Consider the following 13,175-nt stretch of genomic DNA (forward strand, 5'->3'; position numbering starts at 1 on the left):
CAACGCTGATAACGCTTATCAACGGAAGTAGGTCAGTGGAACGCACGGTTATTTTTTTATATAAATCTTTTTTAATGTTGGTTAAATAAGAGCTAAACGTCTAGGAGCACTAAACTCCCCCAGCCCCGGTTCCTCTTGTCCTAATGAGAGCACTGTCAGCAAGATATTTATTCTCGTCAAGGTAACCTTGACCTGAAATCTAATAAGATGTGTTCACGATTGACGTCTGTCTTTGTGATGATGTGTCAGTCGTACTTTGCCGAAACTTGATATTAGCTAAAGTCTCCATAGTTTCAGAATAGGCAGGTGGTCCAAAAATATGTAGACAGTTTTGCGTGCCTGTCATTTCTGCTACAGGGCTCCCACCTATTCTTTTTCACCTGGAATGTCTCAAACAAGCATGGAAGTTTAGTATTTTTTTGGACCACCCTTTATGTGAAGCTTCCAGGTTTGATCGCAAAATCTCAACTGATTGAAGACAATCGAAAGCGCAAGACAAGAGATAGATGATAAACTATTGAAGCGGTTTGAAAGATCTTTTCCTCGATCGTAATCACTTAATCCCGGCAAAGGTCTCTCATAGTGACATATAAACGTAGCCGATGTGATTAAAAAACGTTAAACATAATGAGGAAGCTGAGGTGGATAGAATCATGGACAGACGGTGTACAGAGGACGGACACCAACCAAAAACAACGTTATAAGGACGGAAACAGTTGTCACCCTATCTGGCCGAGCACACTCCACTTGCGAATTCGCCACTCCCACGCACGCACACACACACTCACACACACACACAGACACACACACACACACACACACCGGGAAAACACACACACACACACACACACACACACACACACACCGGGAAAACACACACACACACACACACACCGGGAAAACACACACACACACACACACACACACACACATACACACACACACACGCACCGGGAAAACACACACACATACATACACACACACGCACCGGGAAAACACACACACACACACACACGCACACGCACGCACGCACACTCACTCACGCACGCACGCATGCAAGCAAGCACGCACGCACACAATTAGACACGCACACACACACACACATCTCTATTTCCCTTTATGCTGTACGAGTAGAGAGAAGGCTTGAGATAAAAGAGCAAAGATAAAAAGCCCACTCAAGGGGAAGGAAGTTTGCTGAACTGGGCACGACGCAGACGTTTTACCTTAGCAACAATACGTGTAATTCCTGAGCACTTTGTGCCCGGATAGTTGTCGACAGTGTCTGCTTACGTTTCAAGGAGCAATAATCTGTCCGGATATTCGTTGTGACCATCAGCTGTTGAGAGCTATACGAAATCGATACCGAACAGAGAAAGAGAGAGAGAGTGAGACAGACAGATAGACAGACAAACAGACAGACAGAGATAGACCCAGACAGAGACGGACACACAGACCGGCAGGCAGGTACTCAGATAGCCAGAAAGAGCCGGGCAGGCATACAGAAACAGACAGACAGAGACCGACAGACAGAAAGAAAGACGTTGGGAGGTAAGTATTAACTTGTTTTTACAACAAAACAAAACAATTCAGGTCTATAACTTCTGCTGATGCACCATTGTTTTGGGAACCGGCCAGAATATGCTTAAATCGTCTTTGTTGATGGTTGATCGATCAGTTCAACCGATAAATGTATTCCTGGCACGTATAAAAATACACTTTCGGCCTGCCATGCGTACACACTTTCTCACAATGCTGAATCGATAATAAATATAGTTGGTGTAAGTGAAAGAAAACCCTCACCACAGCCGTGTGCTTTAGTTGATTCAAGTACAATTACATCGATCTTAGCTGAGATAATTTGGGGGAAAATATGATGAGACGGACGAGAGAAAATTACAAAAACAGACAAGATAAACATATAGCTGTGAAAATGTGTCCGCGTTTATCTGTGTCGTTCGTGGTTGTAGAGGTAACATGCTGTCTTGGCGTAATTAATGTATGAATGTCCGTGTTCGCCACACCTTTGATCAATTGTGTTTTTACCAGGATATTGATATCACAGCTTTGCAAACCACTGGTTTTATTCCTTGTGATACAATGTTTACTTTTGTGGGTGTGTGGAGTGTGTGTGTGTGTGTGTGTGTGTGTGTGTGTGTGTGTGTGTGTGTGTGTGTGTTTATGCGTGCGTGGGTTCGTGCGTGCGTGAGTGTGTTTGTAAGGTGTTTTTGTTTTTTTTAGAAAAAAATTGATTTTGTGCTTCTTTATTTTGATAATAACGACAGTGTAATACCAAAAAGACTGTATGACAGTCCTCGGTTGGTTCTCAAAGGTTGTCAGAAGTTTAGATAACTCATCAGCAATCAATCAGTCAGACACTTCGGGTTCTCTGCATGAAGTCGCTTGGGAATATGAAGGAGGGTGGGGGGGGGGGATTTAAAATGTAGTGGAGGAGTGGAAGGTTGTGAGGACGAAGCTTCAATGAAACCGGTCAAAATCAAAGTGACGCTTTGGTCAATTCGAAGCATTATCGTAAATAACACAATAATATGCAGCCATCTAGCCTAATCATTGACTTCTATGCAAACCTAAATATAATTAGGACAATATCAAAGATAAAAGGGACTTTGGAAGATAGAAGTTAGGTAGATATATCAGGGGCGGACGAGGGGGGGGGGGGGGGGGGGCACAGGGGGCGAAAAAAAAAGAAGAAAAAAAAGAAGAAGAAGAAAAAAAAATTTCTATGCTGATTCTATGACCATTTCTAAGTTCAAATGGCACCAGATGGCACCATTTTGCTTCTTTGGGCAAAATGTTTTTCCGGGGGAGCATGCCCCCGGACCCCCCTAGCAAATTCGGGCGCTTCGCGCTCATCACATTCACTTTCGATTCAAAGTCCCCCCCCCCCCCTTACAAAGCAACTGATCCGCCCCTGTATATATATATATATAGAAAGGCATTTTATTAGAATTTGCGCCAGCAAGGTGCGCGCGCATCATCGTATCGTCTTCTACGGGGTGGGTGATTCCGTTTGTACTGTACTAGGCTGTTTCGCTATGCGATGGTTTGAGTGTTTAGGGTAGCGAAGTGCACTTGGCTACAAAAAGCATCTACAATAGTAGACATTTGTGTTTGTAATTACTCTTAGTAGCCACTCCCCCGGATCTCATCAGGCAGATAATGGAAAGAGTAGGCCTACTCTATTCCTACTTACTAGCGCTGATGGGGTCTATGTCGACCAAAAGAGTGGGATTCCCTGTAGGTGGAGTTCCTGGAGGGGGATTCCCTGTATACAGGGAATACCACAGGATTTAGTTCCTGTAGCGTGTCGCTGATATCGCTGAAAGTCACGTGATGCTTGGCGACATCGGTAGAATTTGATGTTTTTCAATCTTTTTTGATATTTCTTAGAAATTCGAGTATGGTTTGCAAGTTTTATTGAAAAACTCCACCCTGTGGTATTCCCTGTATACAAGGAATCCCCTTCCAGGAACTCCACCTACAGGGAATCCCACTCTTTTGGTCGACATAGACCCCATCAGCCTTACTCCTAGCGGTGTACTGTCCTTGATAAATTATTCTGAACTGCTTTTGCTTCAGTAGGCAGCAGAGACAGCGGACCAGGCAGACCCACAGTACAGCTCTTCGTCAAGGGCGCACAGTTACATACCACAGACTGATACACACTCAGTGAAAACTGCAGGGATGGCCGGCGGGAACCCCAAAGGAGGGGAACCCGGGGATGGGGTCTCCAACAAGGGTTGGTGCCTTCGCATGATAAAAGATGAGTTCCGCTGCAGCAACTTTGGTCTCAGCCATCCCACGCCACGGCTGCTGGTTTCTGATCAGGTTTGTGATGTGTGAGGTTGGTGGTGGTTGTGTCGGTTGTAGTCTTCGGGTGGAGTAAAAGTCAATGGTCTGCCAAATCCGGCAAAGGCAGTAGGCAGCCCAGAAACTGAGCCCGAAGCACTTCGCTCCATGTACTCTACTATGTTCAGCACACAAAAGTGTCAATGTCATGGAGAGCTAACCTTGAAAATCAACGTCAATCGCCAATAGGCACTACCTAATACAATTCTTTGAATGCATGGTTTTAATAGTTGTCCCCTGACGAGGCTTCCTATCAGTTTCTCCATGATTCTGTCATTCAGCCTAAGAGCTCAAAACTGTAAATATTGCTGAAAAGTGCGACTCCATTGCATTTTTGTGTGAGGTACATGGTACGTAGTGCGAAGTGCTTCTGGATCATTGGGCTGCCTACTGCATTTGACGGGTTCGACAGACCCTTGACTATTACTGAAATTGGCGGTGATAGTGCATAGCCTGGATTGATTTGGCTGATCTATGTGCCAGAGTGGAGGGAAAGGGGGATACTGGTGATAGTAAACTGACCATAGAGCTGACCCATGCGCTACTCTCAGTCTGGCTGAAGATTGACTTGCTCTAACTGAGATGCAAACCTGCTGACAATGCAGCTGACTGGGGATGTAGATGGTTTTGAAATGGGTGGGGAGGGGGCTTCAAAACCACGGAGTTCGCTGTATATATAACTCTGTGTTTAAAACACATTGGAAAAAAAATGTATGATTACAATTATTTTGTTATGAATTAAGCTTGATTTATTTTCGGTTAATTAGAAGTGTTGTGTCTCATTATTACATATATCTTTTTTTGTCGTGTTTATTGCAATTTTTATTTATTTTATTCATGTAACCCTAGGGTTTTTTTAAAATAAATATTGACTTGACTTGACTTGACTTGCTTGCAACGGCTACCATCAAATTCGATGGGTAGTTTTTTTCCATTAGCGGGAGCAGTTATTCATGGAGACATCTAGAAATAACCTCTTATCAGCGAAATTTCCTTTCATGTGTTACCATTTTGCCTTGTTTATCTGAATTTTCCGTCGGCACAGCAGAATTTAGCGAAAAGTACAATCTAGATTATGACACTGCATTGACGCAATATGTACCCACTATGGGACCCGATGACACTATTTAACGCGGACAGTAAAAAAAATCCTGCAGCACATGCTAAAACATTACAAATGTTATGAAATGTACACAAAGTACAAAAGGGTGAAAGGAATATGTATATATATAGCTGAGGTTGCAGTTTAGATTTTTTTATGGAAAAATGAATCCAGATTCAAAGCTCAGTAAAGTAGAAACGACAACAACAGAAACAGATTTACAATACAATACAATACAATACAATACAATACAACACAATACAATACAATGCCAAACCAAACCAAACCAAACCAAACCGTGCCAAACCAAACCATACCGTACAATACTGTACAATAAGTACAATACAACACAAGACAAGACAAGACAAGACAACACAAGACAACAACACCGGTGCTTTATTACCTCAAACTGATAATTTAGATTTAAATTTGCAGGAAGATTCAGTGATTGCGGGGGTGAGGAGGGGGGGGGGGGGGGTGAGGTCTGTATTGTTTTGATTGAAGATAATGTTGTTTTGCTTTAGTCATAGTCCGTTTCCTCATTTATCAACTTTGCAATAAACGTATGACGCAGCGGGGCTACATTGTTATGATGATACTGTTGTGTCTATTTAGTCATAGTCCGTTCTCTCATTAATCAACTTTGCAATAAACGTATGACGCAGTGGGGCTACATTGATATGGATGATGATAACGTTGCATTATTGTAGTCATAGTCATTTCCCTCATTAAATCAACTTTGCAATAAACGTGTTACACAGTGGGGCTACCCCCGCCTGTACGTGGGGTGGCGCGTGGTGTGCGCGCTGTACCACCTGGCGTGGATCGTGTACAACTGGAGTGACGACGCGTCACGTGACGAGCGGCGGACAGGCGCGTGGTTGGTCTACCTGACCAACTGGACCTTTCTCCTCCTCACCGTGAACACTCTCATCCTCGCTGTCGTCGTTGTCTATGTCAGGTGTTCGGCGCAAAATTTCCCAGGTAAATAATGACTAAAGTTAACAAATGATTTTAAGTGCATTGCGACAAAGACTACATTCATTTTGAAGCCACGGTCCTTCCCGTAAAATACAGTTCTGCTCATTATGTAAGATCTGCAGGTGTGTGTGTGTGTGTGTGTGTGTGTGTGTGTGTGTGTGTGTGTGTGTGTGTGTGTGTGTGTGTGTGTGTGTGTGTGTGTGTGTTGTGTGTGTGTGTGTTTGTGTGTGTGTGTGTGTTAGTGTTTTTGTATAGCTTTTTAAGAAATAAACTCATCAACAAATTATCTGCACAGGAAGCAGTCAGGATGTTGCTTTTTGTTGTGTGTCCAATCGGAGGGATTGAATTTATAAATACCAGCACGGTTGGCCTAGTGGTAAGGCGTCCCGCCCCGTGATCGGGAGGTCGTGGGTTCGAACCCCCGGCCGGGTCATACCTTAAAGACTTTAAAATTGGCAATCTAGTGGCTGCTCCGCCTGGCGTCTGGCATCATGGGGTTAGTGCTAGGACTGGTTGGTCCGGTGTCAGTATAATGTGACTGGGTGAGACATGAAGCCTGTGCTGCGACTTCTGTCTTGTGTGTGGCGCACGATATATGTCAAAGCAGCACCGCCCTGATATGGCCCTTCGTGGTCGGCTGGGCGTTAAGCAAACAAACAAACAAACAAATGTATAAATCCTACTAGCAATCGTCTTGAAGTACAAAATGTTAAAAGAAATATACCAAATTATGTGAATTGAGCATCGTTAGGCTGATCGAATAGACCCTATCGGTATTCCAAGCTCTCGTAATCTCTCGCAAACTTCAGAGCATAGCAAAGCATGCGGTACAGCGATCTCGTGCGAGCTGCACAAACCAAGGTTCGAAGTTCTCGCGATGTTCAAAGCATAACATTGAGCGTGTCTCGCGAGAGCTGCTCAGATACCGAAAAGGTCTATTAGACTGAATTAAATAGGCCGAATTAGGCCGCATCAGGTCGAATGCAGCCTTGTTGGGGTGTTTGTTTAACTTTACTGTATAAATTAAACAGAATTAGGCCGAATTAGGCCGCATCCGGTCGAATGCAGCCCCGTTAGGTCGTTTGTTTAACTTTACTGTATACATTCTGCAACATGCATGGCATATGATTGGCAGACGGAGCGGGGAGCCCGTGGTACCTGAAGGCGAGCTGGGTGGTGTACACCATTGCCAGTGTCGGCAGCATCATGGTCACCGTCCTCTTCTTCGGCCTCCTCTTCAGCGGTCAGTATCGCAAGCAGTTTCAAGCTGGAATTATGCTGTTATCCTTCTAAGTAAAGTTTGAGGTACTATTTGTACGACAGGGAAAACGCCAGGGCTAAGGTTGGGCTTCGTCCACGGTTTGGTTTTGTTCCCAGCAAGGCAAATAAAGTTTTGAGGCAAATATAGGAATACGCGATACAAACATTTAGAAACAAAATAGGGGATGAATACTTCCAGCTGATGATGAAGAGTTTGCAGATTTGCAAAAGAGTTCACACGAAAAATCATCGAAACAAGTCGTTATAACACACACACACACACACACAAATACACACACACACACACACACACACACACACACACACACACACACACACACACACACACACACACACACATACACACACACACCCCGCCCTCCCTTGTTTTGTTAATTCTACGTGTGAACTCTTTTGCAAATTTGGAAACTCTTCATCATTAGCTAGAAGTATTTATTCTGTCTTTTTGTCGGTTTTGTTGTTGTTGTTGTTGTTGTTGTTGGTGTTGTTGTTGTTGTTGTTGTTGTTGTGTGTGTTCTTTGTCGTTCTGTCCGCACTGAGATCTCTGGTGTTTATGGGTCGATTGAGCTGCATGCCTTATTTTCACCGCGCTAGGTTCTCTGTCGCCGGTCAGCGGAGAGACTCACCTGGGCAACTCGGTCTACGTCCTGCTGGACCTGTGCGTCACGGCCATGCCAGTGCGCCTCCTCCACGTCATCTACCCCGCTGTCTACGCCCTCGTCTACTGCATGTTCACCGTCGTCTACTGGGCGGCTGGAGGCACGACGTCCTCAGGCGAGACCTTTATCTACAAACCCTTGGACTGGAACAGAGCCCAGGTGGCAGTTCCGCTGGTGATCGGGGCGGCCTTTGTTGGGGTGCCGCTGGTGCATCTCATCTTCTGGTCGCTCTACATGTTAAGATTGACGCTCAACAGACACTGCTGTGGCGAGGGAGAGAAGAGTGGAAGGGTAGTGTTGAACGGTTACGATTTGAACGCCGAGAAGGGAGACCACCCTACCGCCTCAAGGCCTCCGTCAGTGAATGTGATATCTCCAGTTTGAAAAGGAATGGCAATGCTAGAAGGGAATTTTTTTGGTGTCTGCCTGGTTGGCTAGATGGCTGGATATCTGCTGGCTGTCTGGCTGACTGCGTACTGGTTCTCTCCATGTGTGTCTGTCTCTCTCTCTCTCTCTCTCTCTCTCTCTCTCTCTCTCTCTCTCTCTCTCTCTCTCTCTCTGTGTCTCTTTCTATCTCTGTCTGTCTCTGTCTGTCTGGCTGACTGCGTACTGGTTCTCTCTATGTGTGTCTCTGCCTCTCTCCGTCACTCTATCTCGCTCTCTGTCCCTATCTCTGTCTCTTTCTATCTCTGTGTCTGTCTCTGTCTGTCTGTGTTTCTGTCTGTCTGTCTCTACCCCCTCTCTCTCTCTCTCTCTCTCTCTCTCTCTCTCTCTCTCTCTCTCCTAGGTAGCTGTGTGTGTGTCAGTGTGTGCGCGTGTGTGTGTGTGTGTGTGTGTGTGTGTGTGTGTGTGTGTGTGTGTGTGTGTGTGCCGTTGTGCGTGTATGTGTGTGTGCGTGTATTTATTTTAACTTGATGGACTGACGTACAGTGATTTGATGATGAATTGATTTATTGGGAATTGATGAATCGATTTATTGTGATTCAGTTAACTGATTCAATGTGATTTGATGGACTGATTGATTGTCATTTAATGGCCTGTTTTATTGTGATCTCTTTCCTTCCACATACTTTCACACCTGAAGCCAAAAGTTTGTTGTCTTGGTAGAGCTGGCACTGTTTAATGTGCATGAACAGAGCTTTTTGTTTTGAAACAGTTCGCATTTGTTGCACGTAATATAGGTGGATCATCTTATCTCTTTAAGTAAAAATTGTCATGAGTCCCGGATTGTCATTTGTTTATTAAAATTCTCTGATAATGGGATTGCTCTGCGATCGACGGCTGTGTGTGTGTATGTGTGTGTGTGTGTGTGTGTGTGTGTGTGTGTGTGTGTGTGTGTGTGTGTGTGTGTGTGTGTGTGTGTGTGTGTGTGTGTGTGTGTGAACGTATTATTCCCAGTGTCTGTAGATGTATGTGAGAGGTATTTGTTCTTTTAAGTTTCATCCTTGATTGTTTTTATATTATTTTATCTTATCATAGTTTGTACATGTTGATCCATTTAGCTCAGATTCAAGATTCTTCAGTTCAAATTTACTTTTTGATTCAAGTTTGAAATTAACATTTTTCCTTCACAGTCGTTACAAAGTATACATTAAATGTCTGTCTATTCATATATGTGCTTCGCTGGATAAACGTACAAGAAAGTATGATCATGATATATGGAATGTTAAAGGCACAGTAAGCCTCCCGTAAACCATCACAGATACTGTCAGGCTTTTACACACAGTACAAACACCCTTTCATTTAAACACTCACCGCTTGAGAACATCCTAGGTGCCCTCCGTAAAGAGCGAACAATTTTCAAAGAATTTATTTTTGCGTGGTTTATCTTACCCCTGAGCCATCGTGAACGCGGGTGATCCAGTTTCCCTTTTTGGCTCACGTAAGTGTAGCCTATGCGATCGTAACTTTGTCTGTGTGTGCGTGTGTGCGTGTGTATGTCTGTGGTAGAAACTTTAACATTTGACTAAACACCGAAATACTCATTTCACCTGGTTATTTTTCAAGCACCATCTTCAAAATATTGAAGCAATGATCAACATTGTGTCGGCATGTGTGTAGTTAAAGCGTGTATCCAAAGAAAACGGGTGGTTTTGAAGGGGTACAAGCAGTTGACTGGTTTCTGTCGTGTGTGGTATGTAGACCAGGTCAGGTGTCAAGACCAGGTCAGGGGTCGCGCGAAGGATTGTGGTATAGATTCACTTCTCCAGTTCTCACTTCTGCATTCGCCGATTCGGGGAAGACGATTTCATGTTGTTCGGTTTCTAAGCTCCAGAAAAGTAAATAAAGAAGCTACCAAAGGGAGATTTCCTACAATTTGATCTGCACAGCGTTTTTCCAATGTCCACGCGAGGAAGAGCTGTCGAAAGCGCAGTGTCGATCTGGCAGCCGTATCCCGGTAAGTACAGAGACAGATCTAGTGTCTCCCACTCTGATAACGTGTCACCTACTGTTAATCCGTTTTGTTTTAATTTCTTTTTATTTCAGCAGACACGGATGTCAAACACTATCATGATTCGCTGTGTAACGTTTGGTAAGCTTACCTTGCAACAGCTTTCTTGTCTTTGTTGGTATTTTCTTTCAAGGCAGTACAATGTAAGATTAGATTCTTTCGGACAGAAGGTAGAATGTGAGTTTTGAGACAACGACAGTCGTCCAAAGAAAGCTTGCTGTGGCATTTGTTTGTAAATAATGGTACATGTGTCACAGTGATTCTGTATTTTTCTGCGGTTGATGTGGTTTCTTTTTTCCTCTCTTGTTTTTTCCCTCCTGAGTTGATCGTTATCATTTAAACAAGATCAATCAATGAGGCTTATATCGCGCATATTCCGTGGGTACAGTTTTAGGCGCTCTGCAGTGATCCCGTGTGAGATGAAATTGTATACGGCCAGTAGATTGCAGCCATTTCGGCGCATATTTACCTTTCACGGCCTATTATTCCAAGTCACACGGGTATAGGTAGACAATTATTAACTGTGCCTAAGCAATTTTGCCAGGAAAGACCCTTTTGTCAATCGTGGGATCTTTAACGTGCACACCCAATGTAGTGTACACGGGGGGAGGGTTCGGACACCGAAGAGAGTCTGCACACAAAGTTGACTCTGTGAAATAAATTTCCGCCGAACCTGGGATCGAACTCACGCTGACAGCGGCCAACTGAATACAAATCCAGCGCGCTAACAACTGAGCTATATCCCCGCCCCCTACAAGACCCTCAGAGAGTACCTCCGTTGCTCCTTAAAATGGAATGTGAATAGTGTGTTGGTTGTGTTGACCGTCAGAATTATTTTAAGAACCAGGCTGCTGCAGTCAGTTGACATGTTTCGCATATTGTAGGGTTACCATGCTGCATAGGTAAAGTGGCTTGTATAACCTGACTATTCTGTTTCAAAACACTGTTTATATTTGTGTAGGTTGTAGTCATCATAACTAATCGCATTTTGCCATTTGTTTCAGAAAGGAGGTTAACCTACAAGATCGACGCTATGTCAGATCACAGGCGGAAGGTATCGTCCACTGGACTACTACTATCACAGAAAGACTACAAGGTACGTCACTCACCTTCGAGTCTTCTGTGTTCTTGGAGTCGCTTCCTGGGGAAAAATATTGTTCAAGACGGTTTGCCTCTTCAAACAGTCTGTGTAAGGTCAAATAAATACAGTTGAATGATTGTTTGAACTGTATGTACCTTTAATTTTCAGCTTCCGTCCGCTGCAGGTTGTTATTAACCATCATTTGGACGAATCTTCGTTTGCGAGCCGCCAGGTTCCACCTTGCCTCAAATCATGCAGTCCGAACCGAATATGCATACCAGCGCTCATTGGTCTAAAACATATGTAAATATTGTGCAGCAAGGGAAGCTACCCACGGGAGTTTTCACTTTCGGTATTAGTGAAGAACCGTTTGCCACTTCATTTAAAATTAGGAAAACGTGGTTTTTTTTGTAAGAACTGAAATACGTTGTTGTGTTTCTTTGCAATCTGCATCATGCATGACACGACTAATGATATCTTTGTCGCTAAAACGGCCATCCATAATCCCAGCGAATTTGTGGATTGTGGTGCCGCTCAGCTGACTGGCTGTAATACCTGTTGTTGCCGTGATGCGGACTGTTTTTCCTGTTTGTTCCAGTTGACATTTTAATTTTTTAACTAAAGTAGACTTTCCTGTGCCGGCTTGACCTAACAAAAAAAAATTATGCCCCCCAAGAGCAGCTTGGATAACGTTGGCCTCTGCCATATCGGTGCCACTCTTCGTTGCACGAACGGAACCGATGCAGACGATTTCAGCCGACCAATGAAAATAATCATCGAATATCCTGTTATTAACCAATGAGCGGTGGTATGCATATTCGGTGCCGGATGCATGATTTGACGCAAGGTGGAATCATAGGCGGAAGGTATCGTCCACTGGACTTCTACTATCACAGAAAGACTACAAGGTACGTCACTCACTTTCGAGTCTTCTGTGTTCTTGGAGTCGCTTCCTGGGGAAAAATATTGTTCAAGACGGTTTGCCTCTTCCTACAGTCTGTGTAAGGTCAAATAAATACAGTTGAATGATTGTTTGAACTGTATGTACCTTTAATTTTCAGCTTCCGTCCCTTGCAGGTTGTTTTTAACCATCATTTGGACGAATCTTCGTTTGCGAGCCGCTAATATCCACTTCGTTTCAAATCATGCATCCGCACCGAATATGCATACCAGCGCTCATTGGTCTAAAACATATGTAAATATTGTGCCGCAAAGGGAAGCTACCCACGGGAAAATAATCGTCGAATATCCTGTTATTAACCAATGAGCGCTGGTATGCATATTCGGTGCGGATGCATGATTTGAAACGAATTGGATATTAGCGGCTCGCAAACGAAGATTCGTCCAAATGATGGTTAAAAACAACCTGCAGCGGACGGAAGCTGAAAATTAAAGGTACATACAGTTCAAACAATCATTCAACTGTATTTATTTGACCTTACACAGACTGTAGGAAGAGGCAAACCGTCTTGAACAATATTTTTCCCCAGGAAGCGACTCCAGGAACACAGAAGACTCGAAGGTGAGTGACGTACCTTGTAGTCTTTCTGTGATAGTAGTAGTCCAGTGGACAATACCTTCCGCCTGTGGTCAGATATGCCTCAACCACATGAAGACTTCCGAATTTAGATCCACTCGGCATGGTGACAAGTCTTGATGAAAAGTATGGGACTGAGGACAGCAGTGGAAAAAGTGGCTACATGGCAGGTACCTATTGCTTAGTGTCTGCAGTGCAAAAGACAGATAAGCTGA

At 44.0% G+C, this 13,175-nt stretch overlaps 1 protein-coding gene across 5 annotated transcripts in view; it reads left to right on the forward strand.

Moving 5' to 3' along the window:
• LOC138964964 (protein rolling stone-like) overlaps positions 1-9,153 on the forward strand; it is a 23,762-nt gene extending 14,609 nt beyond the window's left edge. For 2 of the 5 annotated variants that reach the window (XM_070337063.1, XM_070337065.1), the window contains exons 2-5: positions 3,598-3,846; positions 5,731-5,953; positions 7,086-7,193; positions 7,826-9,153. In XM_070337063.1, coding sequence (XP_070193164.1) covers positions 3,703-3,846; positions 5,731-5,953; positions 7,086-7,193; positions 7,826-8,274 — 924 coding nt within the window. In that variant the 5' untranslated portion in view covers positions 3,598-3,702 and the 3' untranslated portion in view covers positions 8,275-9,153. Of the gene's footprint in view, positions 1-1,228; positions 1,549-3,597; positions 3,847-5,730; positions 5,954-7,085; positions 7,194-7,825 lie in introns of those variants that run through there. The other 3 variants (XM_070337064.1, XM_070337062.1, XM_070337066.1) reach the window with 2 other exon arrangements.
• The last annotated feature ends 4,022 nt before the right edge of the window (positions 9,154-13,175 follow it).

The sequence above is a fragment of the Littorina saxatilis genome, linkage group LG4 (genome assembly GCF_037325665.1).
Source record: "Littorina saxatilis isolate snail1 linkage group LG4, US_GU_Lsax_2.0, whole genome shotgun sequence".
Classification (NCBI taxonomy): Eukaryota; Metazoa; Mollusca; class Gastropoda; order Littorinimorpha; family Littorinidae; genus Littorina; species Littorina saxatilis.